At 37.2% G+C, this 20988-nt stretch overlaps 1 protein-coding gene across 3 annotated transcripts in view; it reads right to left on the minus strand.

Moving 5' to 3' along the window:
* Positions 1–20988, minus strand: part of LOC129768003 (kinesin light chain-like) — a 350655-nt gene that overhangs the window by 158786 nt on the left and 170881 nt on the right. For all 3 annotated transcript variants that reach the window (XM_055769352.1, XM_055769351.1, XM_055769353.1), the window contains exon 4: positions 18819–19070. In XM_055769352.1, the coding sequence (XP_055625327.1) occupies positions 18819–19070 (252 nt within the window). The remainder of the gene's footprint in view (positions 1–18818; positions 19071–20988) is intronic.

The raw sequence follows: 20988 nt of genomic DNA on the forward strand, positions 1-20988 counted from the left end.
CATGTTCACTAGATATCAAGCTTCATTTAGGAAAGGCATAAACCGATACTTGGTTGAGTAATATATAAGATGAGCATAGTTTCTTGCTGTGGTGACGAGACCGCGCGCCTGGAGGGCGCCCTAAAGGGGTGGGGGGGAAAAACGAATAGAGCGTTCAGTAGCTTGAAGTGTCTGCTATAAACGTACGAAAACACGTTTTTGTCATTATAGTAGTTTGCGAGCAGCAGTGGTTGGAATGGAACGTGGTTTGTAGCAGCCAAGGAGAGTATATTGAAGAGGAGCATATCATTGTACCGTAATTTTTAAAATATAACCAAGCAAACCATTTATCATGACCATACCTCGTATATACTTCGATTCAACCAACTTCTTACATATCTCTGGAAACTCAGAAAAAATGAGTGGTTCGATAGTTGAGAAACGCAGTGTATAACCAAAGGCACAATAGAATGAGCTTATAAGGCAGCGGCAAGCAGGGTTTTCGTAGTTATTGCCACCAATTTTTTTCAACTGTTTCATTAGTTTATTTTTTATTAATGGTAAGTAAGTGTTATTCCTCATATAAGGATTATGTTCTCTGAAGTTTGAGTCGATTCTTTGCCTAGCCTATAAATGGGTAATGTTGGAAAAACAAAAGTCTACATTTGTCTGGATTTTTGTCGACATTTTTTATATATAATTGCGAATTTTATTGAACATTTTCACGAAAACATCGTTGATGTTTGTGGAAGCGGACACGGTTTGCTGACGAGCAATGACAATAAAGTGTCTTTCTCAAGGCAGGTGAAGAAGGAGTTTCGATTGAGTTTGTCCACAAGGGCCCTTCTCAGAACTAGAATTGCAAACGTTTGAAGTTTCTATAATTCAAAACAATCAATTAACACGTTGATTGCCATGCCAGTCTAATACCAAGCTTTCCGTTCAGGTCGTGTTATTCACCGGTCACTGACAGTATAAAATATTATAATAAAGGTGAAAATAGATTTTTTTTCCAGAAAACTTTAATGATTTTTATAAACACATTGAGTGTCATGCCAGTCATCGGTGGCTGATCTTGGAGGCTCGCATTATGGCAGAGTCATCCTTCGTGGTCGTTTTCTTTAGGCGTCTAGTCGCTTCTGATTTTTTGCGGACGTGGAGGGCATTAATCCTTTCGTTACGAGAGTCGAGCGTAGACACATCCGCGCGACGACTTGTGTGTACGAGCGTCGAAAAAGCGTGAAATTCATACTCTGGATACTGCTCTAATAACTTGCGATGAAGGACAAAACTAAACTATACTACACCCAGGTTTTTTTTTACGCGGATTTTCGAATTAACGCGGTTTTTTTTACGCGGATTTTCCAATTAACGCGGTTTTTTTTACGCGTATTTTCCAATTAACGCGGTCACCGCGTACAAAAAACTGAGCAATATCAAATCTGTCCCTCATGCTTCCTGAGACCATATGACGGAACTTAGTGCTATTGACGGATATTAGTGCCGCACCTATGTGCCAGGTTCAATGCATCTGTAGCGAACACAGATTCAATTTGCCCGCGTTGTTCACCACCGCCTATGCCAGTTTCGATGGGAACGACCACGTCAAGTCGGAGGACAGATTTTGCAACGCAAATTCCTGACAGAACAGAAAGAATTAGACCAGAAGCAGTTAGAGTTGGAACAGAGGCAATTAGCGCTGCAGAGAAAGCATTTCCAGGAGAAATACAAGCTGGGTCGCTAGCTGATGAATCTGCAAGTGCAAGAAGAAGTATCTCGAGATAGCATAAAGCTTGTGCAAGAATGGGTTGATGAGCACACCACTGCGAAGCAGAAATCCTCCGTACGACCTTCGTGTGCAACGAAGTTTCATCCAACCCCACATAACGGCTGGGGGAAGAAAGATTCATGTACATGTATTTAAGTCCGCTCGTCGAGAGCCACACACAATGAAATTCATGCATAGCATCAATCCCATTTAGGAATGAAATAAGCGCGATTTTTGCGCGTAAACCTGAGCAACATCACTTCTCTCCCTCAGTTCATATCTCTCCCTTTCAAGCTCCCTCAGAGCGTATGCCGCACCCCATCACGATTCTCAAGAGGATTTTTATGTGACCTTTTTTTCTTTACGGGGAGTTTCCAATTAACGCGGATTTTCCAATTAACACGGTTTTTTTACGCGGATTTTCGAATTAACGCGGTTTTTTTTACGCGGATTTTCCAATTAACGCGGTTTTTCTTTACGCGGATTTTCCAATTAACGCAGTTTTTTATACGCGGATTTTCCAATTAACGCGGTTTTTTTTTACGAGGTACGTATACCCCACGTAAAAAAAACCTGGGTGTATAACTATATAAAGGGTGTGTCACATCAAATTGCATCACGGAAAAAACGCTGTAGAAATTCGCCCAGTAGACCGATCCTTTTGAAAATTTTAGACAGTAAAATAAAAACTACTAAACAACTTTTGGCATTTTCTTTTTATTCATACTTCGAGCCCAAGCCCGTATGCTCGCACCTTCCTCTTTACCCGGTCCATAAGGTTCTGTACAACGTCAGGTTGTAGTTTTTTTTTAACAGAAATTCATTTTCACTTGAAGTTCGCCTCCGATTTGACAACTTTTGGGTTCTTCCGGAGGGCCTGCTTCATAATCGCCCAATATTTCTCTATTGGGCGAAGCTCCGGCGCGTTGGGGGGGTTCATTTCCTTTGGCACGAAGGTGACCCCGTTGGCTTCGTACCACTCCAACACGTCCTTTGAATAGTGACACGAAGCGAGATCCGGCCAGAAGATGGTCGGGTCCTCGTGCTGCTTCAATAGTGGTAGTAAGCGCTTCTGTAGGCACTCCTTAAGGTAAACCTGCCCGTTTACCGTGCCGGTCATCACGAAGGGGGCGCTCCGCTTTCCGCAAGAGCAGATCGACCTTCCGGTCGATGGTTAGGTTCTCGAAGTATCGTTTTAGTACTCTGCTGACCGTGGATTGGACGATTCCCAGCATCTTACCGATGTCCCGATGTGACAACTCCAGACTCCAACAGGCTCGGCAGTTGACGAAAGTCCGCTTTGACGTAGGTTTCGTCATCCATTACCAGGCAATGCGGCTTCGTCAGCATTTCGGTGTACAGCTTCCGGGCTCGCGTCTTCCCCACCATGTTTTGCCTTTCGTCGCGGTTAGGAGCCTTCTGAATCTTGTATGTACGCAGGCCCACCCGCTCTTGGTCCGCTGGACGAATGAACTTGACAAATTCAGCTTATTGGCGACATCCCGGACTGAACTTCTCGGATCACGTCTAAACTGCTTAACTACGCGCTTGTGATCTTTTTCACTGACGGAGCATCCATTTTTGCCGTTCTTCACCTTCCGGTCGATGGTTAGGTTCTCGAAGTATCGTTTTAGTACTCTGCTGACCGTGGATTGGACGATTCCCAGCATCTTACCGATGTCCCGATGTGACAACTCCAGATTCTCGAAATGAGTGCACAGGATTAATTCACGACGCTCTTTTTCGTTCGACGACATTTTTCCAAATTTACGAAAAATTGACAGTGAAGCATGGCCAACGTGATCTATACACTCTTATCTGATTATAAGCGAAAGCTGAAGATATAATTCCTGAAAATTAAATTTCTACAGCGTTTTTTCCGTGATGCAATTTGATGTGACACACCCTTCATACTTTTTTTTGACAGCCTAATATATATATATATATATATATATATATATATATATATATATATATATATATATATATTAGGCTGTCAAAAAAAAGTATGAAGGGTGTTTTGAAGATTTTGCTTCAATTTTCACCAGGAATTGTTATATCGATATTGCAGCCAAATTGAGAAAGACAGAAGTTGTGTGTCAAAGAACAAATTGTGGAGCGGTTAAAGAACTTCATTTTAATTGATAGAAACAATCTAGTTTAATATACATTTTTAGGATAAAATTAATAATAACACTTTAAAAATTTATTATCTTTTAAGTGTTTCACTTCCAAAATGTTATTAAAATTCACTAATTTAGTTGTTCCACTACTATATCCTGTACTAAATTTTCTCATCTTTCAAATGAAAGCATCAGAATCGTCTTCCGTAGCGTACTTTTTAATGTAGATCCAGTTTGAAGCAACAGAGTCCGAAACAAAAAAAAAGTTCTGTAAGAGAAATGTTTCATAAAATATGATCGTCTATCACCTCCTGAGAGAATCTGGATAATTTTTTCATGTGAGAAAGGTGTTTTCTTACTTCAAGGGGATGAATCAAAACTAAAATTCCTCTTTTATTTTCATAAAACGAAAATACATGCAAAAAAACCAATAAAGAAAAAAATTGTTTTGACTCGATTATCCGAAGGATTCGATTATCCTGAGGATTCGATTATCCGAAGTGAAAAAAAAATATTACTCCGGATAATCGAGCCCGACCTGCATATACATACGTTTCTCGCCGATAAATACTAGCAACAGAACCCACAACGCTGTTCAGTTCTCCTTCTATTCCGTTCCATGACCGTTCGCGTTCATCTTAAAATTTGTATTTAGATAATAAAATAAGTGTTTATTCGAATAAATCGTTTTTAAAAGTTAAACGCCGAAGGCCACTTCAAGATTGGCGCAGCCGTGCGGTTTCAGCGAGTGAAAAAGTAACGAGTGTGAAAAACAGTGTTATAATCAGGATTGATAAATCCGATTAAAGTGAATCCGCGAATCACTTAAAACGAACTGTTAAAAATGTTAGCATCCGACGTTGCTATCGTGACGAAAGAGTTGAGGTTCCACCGCACACTGCATACCACCACTGCAAGAACCGAGGAAGCATGAGTGCTAAGCGAACGTATGTGCTTAAAAATTAACAAATCCGTATAAACGGTGCAAGGCTTCATTAATGCCAAAAATACCTAAAAGTGCTCTGAAGAAAACTCGCAGCTTGTGGAAAAGTATTAAACACAGCAATTCGCTTCGGACTCAGACGAAAGCATTTTATCCGTTGACTCAGGAGACTTGGCACATATCCCACTTGAGAATACCCCCTCACTGGAAAATTTATCAATTAAAGAAAGCTCAGATATGGAGCAAATCGGCGCTCAACTCCAGAAAATGATGGAGATGATGGACGCATTTTCCACCAAACAAAAGGAACATGACGCGATGTTCCTGCAAATTGAGTCGCATTTAAATGCTACAACACCGGCAGAGCAACCTACTACACAACCGGTAATATACGAACATCATCAACCAACGCCTAGTTTCGAGATGCTATGCAGAATACCGAATCAAATCAAAATGATTCCAACATTTGACGGCAATTCGAAACAATTGAATGCTTGGATAACAACTGCTCAGGAAACACTTAATGCTCTCAAACAGCATGTTACGCCGGTACAATTTAAAATGTATACCACTGCAGTGATACATAAAATTCAAGGGAAAGCAAAAGAAATAATATGTCTTGCTGGTAACCCAGACAATTTTGAACAAATTTCGGAAATTTTGACAAATGCTCTCGGTGATCGTCAAGAACTTTCCACGTAAATGCCAATTATGGCAATGTAAAATGACTGAAAATATGAATATCTCGAGATACTAAAATAAATCGAAAAATATTATACAAAATATTAAGACCTTGGCGAAACAAACACAAAAATACCGTAACAACTGGAAAGTCATAAACGATTTTATCGAAGAAGACGCTTTGGCTGCTTTCATCGCCGGTTTAATCGAACCGTATTTCGGCTATGGTCAAGCCGCAAGACCGAAAGACATAGAAGATGCCTATGCATTTCTATGTAAATTCAAATCAAAAGAAATAACAGCACAAAAAATGACTTCAGATTATTCTCCAAAAAAGTATCAGAAGAACAAAGATTTCGGTAACAAAACTAGCAATGAAAATCCTCAATCGAATAAAAATCAGAAACCCTTCTAATTGGACCAAAAAAGAGAACGAAATGAAAATGAACCGATGGACGTTACTACTACAAAGAGCCGTCTGACAATAAATAGGAAAACAACAAATAATCACGAAACTGTCAAAGATGATCCTGAGGATGATAATTCAAAATCAGACACTGAATCTGAAGGTGATCTTGATCTACATTTTCACTTGGTATACACAAATCTAAATCCAACTTAAATTACTTACCCTATCTCAAAATTAAACATCCTAAAAATAATCAAACCTTAAAATCTTGATAGATTCTGGAGCAAACAAAAATATTATTGCACCAGGAATCAAAAATCAAGAACGTGTGTGGAACCGAAAATAAGAAAAAATGCCTTATTTAACGGCGCATTCAAACCTCTCACGTTTAACGTCTTGAAATTCCACAACTTTTTCGACGGCCTAATAGGATCAGAAACATTGGCAGAACTCAAAGCGCACATCAATTACGAAGACGAAACACTAACACTATCAGACAAACAATTTTCATATGCCAAATTTCACCCCACCAAACAACTTTGTAATCATTTTGTAACAATTGAAACCTTAACACTCCTATACTCGCGCATTGGTCTGTCAGACCGAGAAATCAATAATTCGTTCATTTCTCAGAAAATATCAACACTACGACTTTGCGATTCTCTCTAGCTTCGTTTTTCGTCGTTCGTCATCGTTTAGCGTATCGCATGTGTTGGTACAAATGGGACGTGTGTCACCTTTTTAACACTTTCGGTCTGACACACCGACGCGAGTATAGGAGTCACTTTTTTGGACAAGTGCCATTTTTCATATTATAGAATATTGTTGAATGAAATGTATAAATTAATGATAGTGGCATTATATTCATTGAATCTAATGCATAAGATAATGACCGGACTATTCTCATTTGATTTCAGTCCCTTTTGTAACTGGATTGAACGGATCTATTCGTCGATATATTCGTTGTTAGATTCATACGTTCAAAAGCAAAATATGAATGTTTGACTTTCGTATAGTTATTCGCTAAATATAATGTTCATACATATACACACTTGTGAAAGAATTTCTCTTGTGGAAGAATTGTAAACAGTAAACTATAAACTAATCGGTAGCTCATTGTAATTTTGAACAGTTACAGTTTCGGGGATATTTTTTATAATCGACAAGAAAACAAGAAAAAGAAAAGGAAGTTCCTAGAAATCCTTTTATATTAGGCTGTCAAAAAAGTCCTGCGGTATTTTTTTTTGAATTTTCATTTGTTCATAAAATTAGACAATCATCTGTTTTAAGTCAAATATGCACCGTTTTGTTCGATGACTTGTTCCCAACGAGATGCCAACTTCATAATACCCCTGTTATCGAAACTCGCTTCCTTATTGGCAAAAAACTCGGATAGCCAATTTTCACAGGCCTCTTTTGTGGCTAACTTCTGACTACCTAGCTCGTTCGCCATGGACAAAAACAGGTGGTAGTCACTTGGTGCAAGGTCCGGACTATACGGCGGATGCAAAAGAACCTCCCATACGAGCTCCCGGAGCTTCTGGCGCGTCACCAAAGAAGCGTGTGGCCTGGCGTTGTCCTGATGGAAGACAATGCGGCCTCTGTTTATCAAAGATGGCCTCTTCTTCATGAGTAGTACTGTAAAATATGTCGGATTTTCTCTTTATTTTGCTCCATATTTGCGACACTATAACTCACGAACGACTTAACCAAACAAAACACTATCAAGGACTATATTATAGCGCGCATAAATACCTTTCCAACAAGCTATAGTATGGCTACAATGAATACAACTAGAACTACGCGCTTACAACGACACCTCGAAATACCGCAGGACTTTTTTGACAGCCTAATATCATCTTTTTTTAGATGAGGCATAAATCTGAAAAAGGCATTAATTCTTAGTTTACCAAGAAAACAGAGACAAAGAATATTAAAAATATGCAAATTTTATATTCCAGTACCTTTTTCATCTAGTAATTATCTAGAAGTTCGTTATACATTCTTCTCTTCAATAAAAGACCCGAAAAACACGCAACAACTGCATGAAATGTAAACATTATGTTTGTTTCGAGCATGTAGTTATGCTATGTTCTGATTCTTACTCCAATGAAACCACAATCGATTAATACGTTTTTTATAGCTCTTTATACTTCCATGAATTATATTCAGTTGCTTACTTTTAATTAATAACAGTGAAAAATTAGAACTTTCGTTATTTGTGTTGGAGTATCAAAAACTACTCTATTTTGATGAGGCTGAATTAGATGACTATAAAAACATAAAGACGAAGAAAACATATCTTTTGGAGTTTTTTCATTCAATCATACCCTCTTCTTCAATTAAATGCCAAAAAGCCTCAAAAATGCATAATGGCAATTTTCGTTCAATTTTCGATCTGTGACACCGTGCGCGAGTATACGTGTTACGATTTTGCACCCGAGTACAGAAGGGTTAAATAACGGTGATTGGCTCATCCCTTCATATCAAAAACTTTACAAAAATACCTTTATTAATCCTGGACTCTATAGAGCAGAAAATAATAAAACAACCGTTAATGTAATATCCACCTGTAGAAACTCCATAAATATTCCGAAAATTGGATTAACAGTTAACAATTTTGAAACCATTTCCCCCTTTTCAAAAAAACACTCAGAATGTATTTCCGAAAATGAAATCAATGACATAATTAGAACAAATCATCTTTCACAATTAGAAAAAAAAACCAAATTAATTCAAATTCTTCTCCAACATAAAGCAGTTGTATCTAAAAAGAGAAAAAACTCACATCCACATCAGCCACTAAACATAAAATTTTAACCACTAACGATATGCCAATTTACACGAAAAATTACCGGTACCCACATCATTTCAAACTAGATGTTCATGAACAAATACAGGAAATGCTAGATAATGGAATATTTCGACCATCCAAAAGTCCGTATGGGTGGTCCCCAAAAAACTAGACGCTTCTGGGAAGAAAAAAGTACGAGTCGTAATCGATTATAGGAAACTTAACGAACATACTATAGATGACAAATACCCTATGCCTCAAATTGAAGAAATTTTGGATTCCCTAGGAAAATCTGAACATTTCTAAACATTTGAAATCGGGATTCCACCCAAACAATTCCCAAACAATTCACTCTGCCGACGATTCCTCTAACTATTTCATCCATTTCTCCGAACGCCCGTTAAATTATTTCCGTAATTAAGGGATTTTCAGAATTTCTCGACTAGATACCATAATACAAGAAACCCTATTCCAAAAATTCAAAAAAAAATCACAGGACTATAGTATCTCAAAATTCTTTCAATAAAGACCAAGTTACACACTTTCTCAAACTCTTCCGCAATGGCAGACAAACTGCACTTATGGCTCCGGAAAACCTCATCCAAACTATTCAAGAATCTTACAAGGACATTTTGTTTTTACAGACCGAATAGTAGAAGATGTTCAAAATGAAAATAGACAGGACCAAATAATTGCAAAAGAGCATGAAAGGGCGCATCGTGGTATTACCGAAGTTGAGGCTCAAATTAAAAGATCTTATTTTTTTCCCAACATGTGCATGAAAGTGAGAAAATTTATAAACTCTTGTGAAATATGTAATACCCATAAATATGAGAGGAAACCATTCAACATAAAAATTTCTCCTAGACCCATTACCGAAAAACGGCTGGACATATTCATAATAGATAAACATTCCTTTTTGTCACTTATTGCTTCATTTTCAAAACATCTTTAAATGATATTCATAAAATCAAAGAACTTAGTACACGTTCAAAAAGCACTAGGAAAATACATAAGTACATTCGGAGTGCCCAGACAAATTATAACAGATCATGAAACAACATTCAGATCTATTCATCTTAAAGATTTTCTCAACCAAATAGGAACACAGATAGACTACGGGCATCCTCCGAATCCAACGGACAAATAGAACGTGCACATTCGACCATTATTGAAAGTTACCAATAGCAGAATATTATCCAGCAAAGAAATTAACCTGATTAAAACCATCCTCAACAATCAAGGAATTCAAATGGACATACCTTAAGAAGCACTCAATCTAGTGACCCCAAAAATTGCCACCAGCGAAAATACTTTACTGTACATTATCCACGTCCCAGAAATGGAACCGGAAGAATCAACAATTTTTCGTATATACCCAATAAATCAGAACGGTATTGTTTTAAAAGAATATCCTGAATTCGTAATCAAACAAGGCAGACAACTCCTTACCACAACGGAACCAGAAAACTACGTCCAATTAAACACTTACACAAAAGAGTTCAAAGACTCATGCATTTACCCACTGGGAATGGGCAACGACCCGCATTGTCCCCGCAGAAACATCTGCAAAATTAATAGCTAATAACAAGGTTTTGATAACTAATGCAAAAGACCAGGAGTTACGTTCCGATTGCGGGCCTAGTAACAGACATCTTTCCGGAAGTTTCATAATATCTTTCTCAAACTGCACCGTTACCTACATGGAACACAACTTTACCTCACACGAAAAAATGTGCGAAGTTGAAACATTCCAAGTAGCGCTCTCGAACAGGAAACATTTAGACAAAGTATTCCTTCAACAAGAATCCGACCTAAAATGGAAATGGAGCCTAGTAGGTGGGACGTCCCTGTCATCAACTCTATTGATTATTATTCTATTTTTAATCTATTATCATCTGAAGGCCACACAACAAATGAAATCAAGGAAAACCAAACGCCAAAAGTTGGTAAACTCAACAACATCCTGCCAGGAATTCAGAATATCCAAAAAAGTGCCAAGGACGACATCAGCGGTAATCGGGGATTTAGAAAAAATGGATGCCAAAAGTTTTAAAATTGCATGACACGTTGAGATTTACAGTTATCCCAAAATTTTGTTTTTTCGAAAATCTATTTTTCAGACTGAATATATATATGTATATATATATATATATATATATATATATATATAGATATACATATATATATATATATATATATATATATATATATATATAACAACATCCTGCCAGGAATTCAGAATATCCAAAAAAGTGCCAAGGACGACATCAGCGGTAATCGGGGATTTAGAAAAAATGGATGCCAAAAGTTTTAAAATTGCATGACACGTTGAGATTTACAGTTATCCCAAAATTTTGTTTTTTCGAAAATCTATTTTTCAGACTGAATATATATATGTATATATATATATATATATATATATATATATAGATATACATATATATATATATATATATATATATATATATATATATATATATATATATATATATATATATATATATATATATATATATATATATATATATATATATATATATATATATATATATATATATATATATATATATATATATATATATATATATATATATATATATAAGTTAACAACGAGACCAACCTTAACCCCCGAATTGTCAACCCTGGGATGAAAATAAGGAAACGAACCTAAATAAACAATGACAATGTTTGCCACACCGTAGTTAGACAGTAAAGATAAGCAACGAACAAATAAGGACCGAAATAGCAATAAACGATTTAGATCATTAGCAGTATCTCACATTCAGGAAAACACAACACAATGCCGATAATAGCAGCAATAAAAAGGATCGAAGGATCGATAGGGAAATATAGAACAAACAGGTAGAAATAGGAAGTTAGGAGTAAAATGTAATGATGAATAAAAATCAGTTGGTATTTTAGCTTCAAGAGAACAACATCTCTTTTATTTAAAATATATCACCTCCCGAACGTAAGTTATGTAACTGGCGCAGTCGAAAGCCCGGGGAGAGCGATAAATCGGTAAAAGTGTCAGTGCGCGCATCGGAAAATCGAAGTGTGTGGTTCGCGACTCAGTGCAAATCGGAAGAATTTCGCCTACCTGGACGCACCCGCTCGTAAGCACCACTGGCGGAACACCAGTTGGTTCGAGGTGAGTCACCCAAAGGGTTTTCTTACAAATCTTTCGCTTCCCTCTTTTCTATCCGGCTACCTGGCAGAGGTACGCTATCCGCTATAGATAATAATTTCATTCCAACTAACACTAGGATAAGAAACAAAAAGGTGATTTCCCCATAGCTAAATTGAATACCGGTCGTGAATAAGTGCGCAAAAACGTAATTAGTGCCAACCAATTAGTTTATGATTACAAGAAAAATGGCCAACAAAATCCAGAAAAAGATTGACGAGCTTCTAGCTCAACTGGAACTTTAGACAACAAAAATCGCCGGGTTGGAGGCAATCACTGCTTCAACTAGCGGAAATAATGGCCAATCGCCCCCTACTAGCTCATTAGGGATGATTATGGCAACAAAATTTGATGGATCCCGAGTACCGGACGCGATCAAGATGATCCCCTCCTACAACGGCGATCCTAAAACCCTTTCATCCTGGCTCAATTCAGTAGATAGCAAACTCGAATTTGCTAAAAAACTGTGTCCCACGCCAGAAGAGCAGAATAAAGCTTTACCCTTATGGTACAGCATTATTCGAGATAAAGTCGTCCAGGAAATTTGAACGATGCACGTCAAAGTGCTACCGAACAATTTAACGCGGCTCAACGAAAAAAGGAAAGGAACAATAAAACAGTAGTAGCACCACAAAAAACAGCTTTTAGACCATCAATGCCGCAGTATAACACTTGGCAAAATAATAAATACCCAGCTCCACTCCACTTTTCCCAACCATCATCCAAAAGGCAACCCTCTCAGAATCTACAATACCAGAAACCTTCTTTTCAAAACACACAATTCCAAAGGCCATTCTATCCAAATCCCCAGTTTCAAAAACAAACAATTCCATATATTAAATCTGATCCATCAGGACAGCCCAAACAACAAGTACCTTTTCAAAAGTGGGGAGCTCAATTAAACAATTGCGAAACTACGCAATATAAAAATTACGAACAGCGTAATGAGCACTCGCAAGAGCACTGTGCTCCAGAACAAAATTACGAAACAATTGTGATGCCAATCAATACAAATGAATACGAGAACACTCCAGAAAACATAGAACCAGATATGACGGAAGAATTAAATTTTCATTCAGCCTTCGACCACCAGACAGGAAACTAGTAAACAATTTTCTTCCGTTTCTTGAGATAAGTCTTAAGAATCGGAAACCGCTCCGATTACTGATTGATACGGGAGCAAATCAAAACTATATCACCCTAAATATAGTCCCAAAACCAGCAATAGATCGAGGCCCTAGACATAAAATTAAAAATATCAACGGAACTCATGACGTCGAGGAATTTACGCTTTTCAATCCATTTGCAAAATTTTCAGAGGATATTCCGTCTCAAAAATGTTTTCTATTCAAATTTCATAACTATTTCGATGGATTGATCGGTTTTGAAACCCATCGGTCATGAAATGCAATTATTGATACCGCGTCAAATTCATTACAGATAGGAAGCTTTACTATACCCTTACACAAAAAATTTCCTGACACAATCACACTTAACGCTAATGAAACACAAGTAGTTACCATTCCTACCTCTAAACCAAACGGCGATTTCTTGATTGAACATGAAGTAGCAATAGCCCCTATGATTGGTATACTAGCTGGATTATACCACTATCATGATCAGAAGGCTTATGTCATGATACACAACTACGATTCAGACAATAAACAAATAAATATTTGTGACCTAATAGAAGTTGAAATTAATAACTTCGAAACGCAGTCATCCTTCTATCCGCTCGTGCCCCAAAACGAGCACAAGAACCTTTTTAACAAATTACCAACACTATCAATAAAATCGCGGAGAATTCTTTCACAAACAAACTTATATTGGACGAAATTGAAACGATAACAACAATATTAAACATCGATAACATCAACCATCTTCTTGACAGTACCAGGATGCAGTAACTTTATCAAAAAGCTCGCTTGTTAGCAACAAAATACTATCTCTGAGAGGAATAAACGCTATAAGAACACTGTTGCAAGATCAAGGCGTCGCAGTAAATTTTCCGGATGAGGCTCTACAATTTGTAATCCCGAAATTGGCGCTGAGAGACGATATACTTTTATATATACTTAATGTTCCCCAGCTGGAAAATAGAACATCAGACATCATTAGAATTTACCCATTGGTAACCAACAACCGTATCTTACACCAGAATCCAATCTACATAATTAAAAGGAACAACAATCTTTACACAACAACTAAACCCGAAGATTTTGTCCAGAAATCATCATTCCTGAACGAGTTACGCGATGAATGCGTAGCTTCGTTGATTCACGGAAGACAGGCTACATGTAGCTATGTAATGCAAAACAAGACGACACAGAAACTTATCACGGAAAATTCGATCCTGATTTCTAACGCAAAAAACCAAATCCTACAAACGACATGTGGACCAGATAATAGAACCCTGAATGGAAACTTCCTCATTTCATTTGGAAACTGCACAATATTGTTTAACAATCAACGTTTCAAGAATGCCGAGATAATAAGCGAAGCAAACGTCATCCAAAGAGCGTTTCACAATCTCAAAATCAACTGGAAACACCATAAAAATTACGAATTAGAAAAAACAATGAAACAATGAAACTATCAGCAACAGAAATAAACTGGAGCATGTTTACCTCAAGCAAGTTCACATTAATTTTAAACTATGGAGTCTTTTCGGCGGATTTTCTCCCATGCAAATTGCATGCCTCATTGTAATCAGTTTCATTCTTTACAACAAGTTGTCACCCACAAGAACTTATTCAAAAGCATCAGATATCGAAACCGGACGTTCCTCACTCGAAGGGGGAGTAGTTAACAACGAGACCAACCTTAACCCCCGAAGTGTCAACCCTGGGATGAACACGACTCCAAATTTATCTGAAGATAAGCAGTGCCCGCTCGAACAACTCAGAGCCCTACAACAGATACAACAACAACAAGCAGTTGCTCTCGAACTTTTAGAAAATAAGGAAACGAACCTAAATAAACAATGACAATGTTTGCCACACCGTAGTTAGACAGTAAAGATAAGCAACGAACAATAAGGACCGAAATAGCAATGAACGATTTAGATCATTAGCAGTATCTCACATTCAGGAAAACACAACACAATGCCGATAATAGCATCAATAAAAAGGATCGAAGGATCGATAGGGAAATATAGAACAAACAGGTAGAAATAGGAAGTTAGGAGTAAAATGTAATGATGAATAAAAATCAGTTGGTATTTTAGCTTCAAGAGAACAACATCTCTTTTATTTAAAATATATCACCTATATATATATATATATATATATATATATATATATATATATATATATATATATTTATATTTGGCATTAATTACACATTTATTGCATCAACGGCAAAAGTGTTTTATATTCAAGGGATAGTAAAAATAAAATTATGTATTGATTTACTCTTGGTTTCGAAAGATTTCACACGAAGACGAAGGAAGGAAGGAAGGTATTGTATTATAGAGACTTTAAACTTTTGCAGTTCATTCGTCTCTAGCCTTGAGAAATGCCCTTTGAAAACTCTACTCTATTCTACTCCAGCGCTACCACCTCCGCCCTCTTGCCTTGAGAAAGGCACTCGATCCCTCGCCGTCCAGCCCGTCCAGCAACGATGTTGTCCAGTCGGTGTCCACACAAAGAATGACGAAGACGAATTATAAAATATATTTTTTATATAAAAACATCTCATTAAAATACATTGTTAAGTTAATACACAGAACAAAAAAAACAAAAAAAAACAATTTTTATTTTTCGTAATCTTGCATGTATCATGAAGAATAATTCCGACCAGTACGACACCCATACCCAAATTTAATACGACTGCAAAAGGTTAAAATAGGATCTATAGTGAAAAACGTACTTTTTCGTTGATTTCATGCCATCCTCAAAAGATTCGAGATAAAAATTTGAAAAAAACGGAATGTACATCTAACTACGGTATATCGAGAAAAATCATCAAAAAATGAAGTACTTAAAAAATATTGAAATTTTGAAAAAAAAATGGGATTCAGAGTTTCAGTACTACTCTAATTCATATTTGAATGTGTTCCTACGGCTTTTCTAGATATATGTGGTTTTTATATTTCCAAAGGGGCATGGCTGGTTAAACCTTTCGTTACGAGCGTCGTCTATAGATGACATCCGCGCGACGTCCTGTGTGTACGAGTGTCGTCTATAGACGACATCCCCGCTAAGAGTTGTGTGTAGGAGCGTCGTCTTTAGACGACATGAAATTCATACTGCTCTTCGATCACACGAGCGCGATGTGCATAATTTTCGGCGCAGTGCTCCGTACAGGGGTAACACTTTAACGGAGCACACTGCCGTAATGAAAGGGTTAAGGGAGTAGAAAGTGCCCCCAAACCAAACCACCAATATTGTATAGGGTACTAAATATGAAATTTTGACAGTAGTACCATATATTTGAGTTCTTATATAGGATAGATCCTATATAGATCCATTTTGATCTATTTAGATCCATAGATGGTGAAAAATGCATCTTTTCGTTTTCTTCACGCCGCTCTCAATAGCTTTGAGATCAAAATATGGAAAAAAACTAAAACTACATCTAAGGTGTATCGATCAATATTTTAATTATTTAATTATCAAAATTTCAATATTTGTTTTAGTATTTTTTTGATAACATTTTTTTTGGTAATTTTTCTTGATAAATCGTAGCACATTCAACATTTTTAAAATTTTTATCTCGAATCTTTTGAGGATGGCGTGAAATTAACGAAAAAATACGTTTTTCACTATAGATCCTAATAAAACAACATAGAGGTCAAATGTTATATTCAACACTCTGACGTCCGCATGTTCGTAAACAAATATGCACTAGGCGCCGGCAGCGCTAACTCGAATTACTTGGCTTGTCGCCGCCCGTTCTTGACATTATCAGGAAATTAGTTAGTTTTCATAAGTTCTCGACACTGTTCCCCTAATTTCATGAAATTTCGAAAATATACACACGTAAATATTACAAACCTGTCCATATTCCCCCCACTATATGTCCTTGCGGATAATCATCGAAAAAATATTCTACTCTTCGGTCTGTTTAAATTTTAGTAAAAACATTGAAAACATTCGGTTGATTATTACGAAAAACAGTATATTGAAATGCAAGAAACTGCATTTATGTTTGGTAAAACACGAGTTTCGAAAGATATAATGAAAGTTCTTCTTAATATGTCCGTTTTCCCCCACATCCTCTATTTTAAACCCTTTCGTTGCGAGCGTCGTCTATAGACAACGCGCGACATCCTGTGTGTACGAGTGTCGTCTATAGACGACATCCGAGCGACGAGCTGTGTGTACGAGCGTCGTCTTTAGACGACATGAAATTCATACTGCTCTTCGATCACATCAGCACATGGGCAAAACGTTCACTTTGATGAACGGTTCAGTCACTAATTGTTCATCTAAGTGAATCCGTTCTTTCGCTCTTTCGTTCAGCGGTATTAATCCTTTCCCGCACAACATCGAGTCTCGCTCGTGGTGTACTTGCATAACATAGGGGGCTAGAACGCTCAGCAGAGTAGTGAAATCACTTGATGAGTGACTAACAACAAGAATGTTAGCTGGAATCCAACATCGATAGCTATTCATTGATTAGATTGGATAGAAGTTTTTTTATTCGTATAGGATTTATATTTTTGATATTTAGTGAGGAAAGATAAAGTGCTTCTTCTTTAAAAGTTGCAAACTGTGTGTGCAAATATATTTATCGGCCGGCAATTTCTTTCTTTCTTTGCTTTTAAAGAGGCTTTAAACTTTGCAGTTTATTCGCCTCTAGAGGCCGGCAATAGTATATGTAATAATTTGATGCGCACAACGTATGTGCAATTTTTTTTATTTTCTGTTTGGACAACACACAGGTTCCATGTAAGATCATGTTTCATAATGGTTCATTCAAAGAAAAAAATCCACCATCGCTTTCCAATAACAATCAATAGTACAAACATTTACGATAGCACGCACACGCAATAGACCAAACAATGGATTGAAAGCAACGAAAAAGCTTTTTTCTCAACTTTCCCCCACTAGAAGAGTTTATGTTTACCTAATTCATGAATCGCCCCAGCTTCCCCCAGATTCTTTTAACGCGAAATTGAATACATTACATTATACATAAATTGAATACATTAAATCGAAAATATATAGCTTTACCTTTAACCCTTTCGTTACGAGCGTCGTCTATATGCGACATCCGCGCGACGTCCTGTGTGTACGAGTGTCGTCTATAGACGACATCCGCGTGACGAGCGTCGTCTATAGACGACATGAAATATTGCTCTTCGATCACACCAGCGCGATGTGCATACTTCTCAGCGCAATACTCCGTACAGGGGTAGCACTTCGGCGGAGCACACTGCCGTAAGTTTGCCGTAGTTTGTCCAATTTTTGCGATGCGCAAAGTGGTATGTGGATGTATAACCTTCTGCTTTCAAAAGGGTCACTTTTGTGGTTTTGATCCAGAAAAAAATGTCACCCCAACCAAAACCAAGCCTCATTGCGAAAAACTTTATATGTTTCCTACTACGTTTTTGTACGAATGAGAAAATTTCAATTGCGACCCTAAGTGAATAAGGCCTAGCTCATTTCATACATGTCCTTACCTTTTCAATAATGCTTGAAATTTGGATAAGATTAACACGTATAATGGGAGTCTTCGTAGCCACTTGGTTACGCGTTCGCTTACTAAGCGATCGATCGTGACTTCAAACTCAGGGCCCTCATTGACCATCTTTGTGTTGTTACAGAATAACTAAGTCCACCATCATCATCGATGGAGATCGATCCACGGTGGAACAAAAATCGATTCATCCATACAATTGCCTTAGGGTGACCACTTTCCCCCCACTTCCCCTACATTCAATATTTATTGCTTTATAGTTATTTAACTATTTAATTGCACTTACCTGATTTTGACACAATAACGCCAAATTATTAAGCTGTTTTGCCACGTCTGGGTGATTCTTACCAAGGACATTCTCACGAATTTCCAAAGCTCTCTTACATAAAGGCTCCGCGTCTTTATATTTTCCTCGCTTGCCGTACAATACGGCCAGATTATTAAGGGTTGCAGCTACGGCTGGATGGTTTTCTCCTAATGTTTTTTCTCGGATCGCTAACGCATCGTTCAATAAATTTGCAGCTTCTTTATACTTATTCTGAAATGAGAAAAAGTTGTATTTAATGCTTAGGTAAAACGCAAATACAATCGTGAATATAAATGCAATTGAACGGCTGAGGGCCAACTGCAGATCATGAGAAAACTGGTTACAAAAGAACATGTAATATTGCTACCGTAATCATAATTATTTAGTTTTATTCGTGTCTGTTATTGTAACCGTGGAGACGCGTCCAACTAAAACGCATCTCAAATAAAACTCGATACAATAATATTTAACACGTTCCGTGCTACCGCATCGGTGGTGCACGCTAAACTTTATCGACAGATTAGGCGTATCACCGGCAGGGACGAAAAAAATCCCTCACCGCTCAAAACGTCGCTGACCATCCTTCGTTTCGGTCGTTACCGCTCGAAAACCCCGAGCGAACTATAAATATTTTTCAAAAAACTGGAAAATTGCTCCTAATAAAACTGGAAGAAAACTGGTTCCTGAAAAATCGTTTTATTTTAAGAAGTTCGACTTTGAGTTATTCAAAACATTTTTTTTTATCTATTCCAGTGCTTGAGAAATATAATTTACTTCGATACATGTAGTTCATAAAATAGCGAAATAAGCCATTAATTAACCATTCGAGCAGATCAAAATAACGTTTCCCACCACTCGAACATCACTGTGAAACAATATTCGAGGAACTTCTATTGGTTTCAGAGGATTTCTCTCGGTAACCTTCTCAGGTTACCTAAAGATAACTCTCCTCCGTCGCGATTTAATTTCTATAAAGCTTACGTATAATGGAACATAACTCCGGGACGATTGTTTCTAGAGGAGTTCTCTCGGCTTCTCAGGCTTTTGAAATATAACTGTGTCCCTTTGAGATGGAAGTTCAATATAGATGAATAACGGAATATAACGCCGGTCCGATTGATTTTAGAGTTTTTCCGGTTATCTTTTCAGGTTCGCAAAGATAACTCTCCGCCGTCGCGAATGGAGTTCTATAAAGCTATGATTAACGCATCGACGGGACGGTTGATTTTAGAGAAGTTCTCTCGGATACCTTCTCAGGTTTTAACTGTGAGAATGGATTTCGATTGAGAAAGATGCGATAAATAATAGAATATACAGCCAGTCTAATTAATTGTATAGGTTTTCTTTTTTAGGTTACCAAAAATAATTTTTGCCGCATGATGTGACACATGAGATTTTCGGATTTTTATTTCGTTGAAGGGTCGATTGATGTATACGGATGTAAACGGAAGCAAGATTACTTGGGTTTAATATTCATATCAATTAAAGTAAAGGAGCATATTGATTAAAATGAATTGGATGACCTAGAACATATAATAAACTCAATGTCAGCATAGCACGCGGGCTCTATGAACCATTTAGGGTTAGGTTTCTTGTTGTGAACATTGCACCAGTCGTTGTTGAAATGGCAGATCAATTGGTCTGAACTTTAGCATGTTTTGGAGCACTTACAACATATAATATGTATATAAACTCGAAGACAATATAGAACGTTGCTGCTTGGGTAGGCACTACACACTCTGCGCACTAATCGTATTGAATTCGGAAGTGTAAGCAGGAAGAAAAAAAACACTGAGAGTGTGTAAGAAAAGAAAGATCGATCCAAGGCAAATACACCTTCGATCGATCGAACGATTAATGTCAAAAAACGAAATTGGTTAAGGAATAGAAAGGGTGAGGGAGGGATAATATTTATGCATTGTGAATTTATTCCACATAAAATTGGTAAAACTGAAGCACACATATAAAAAAAAACTGGATAAAACTGGACAATATTTGAAAAAACTGGTAGATTTCAAGGTTTAACTGTTTGACTGGATCGAGGAAAAAAAACTGGAAGAATCCAGTTTAAACTGGAATATTGGCAACGCTGAATATGACGGTTACCGGACAGTATGAGTTGCATCTAAATTTGCTCTTGCAGTATGGT

This window comes from Toxorhynchites rutilus, chromosome 2, assembly GCF_029784135.1.
Source record: "Toxorhynchites rutilus septentrionalis strain SRP chromosome 2, ASM2978413v1, whole genome shotgun sequence".
Lineage (NCBI taxonomy): Eukaryota > Metazoa > Arthropoda > Insecta > Diptera > Culicidae > Toxorhynchites > Toxorhynchites rutilus.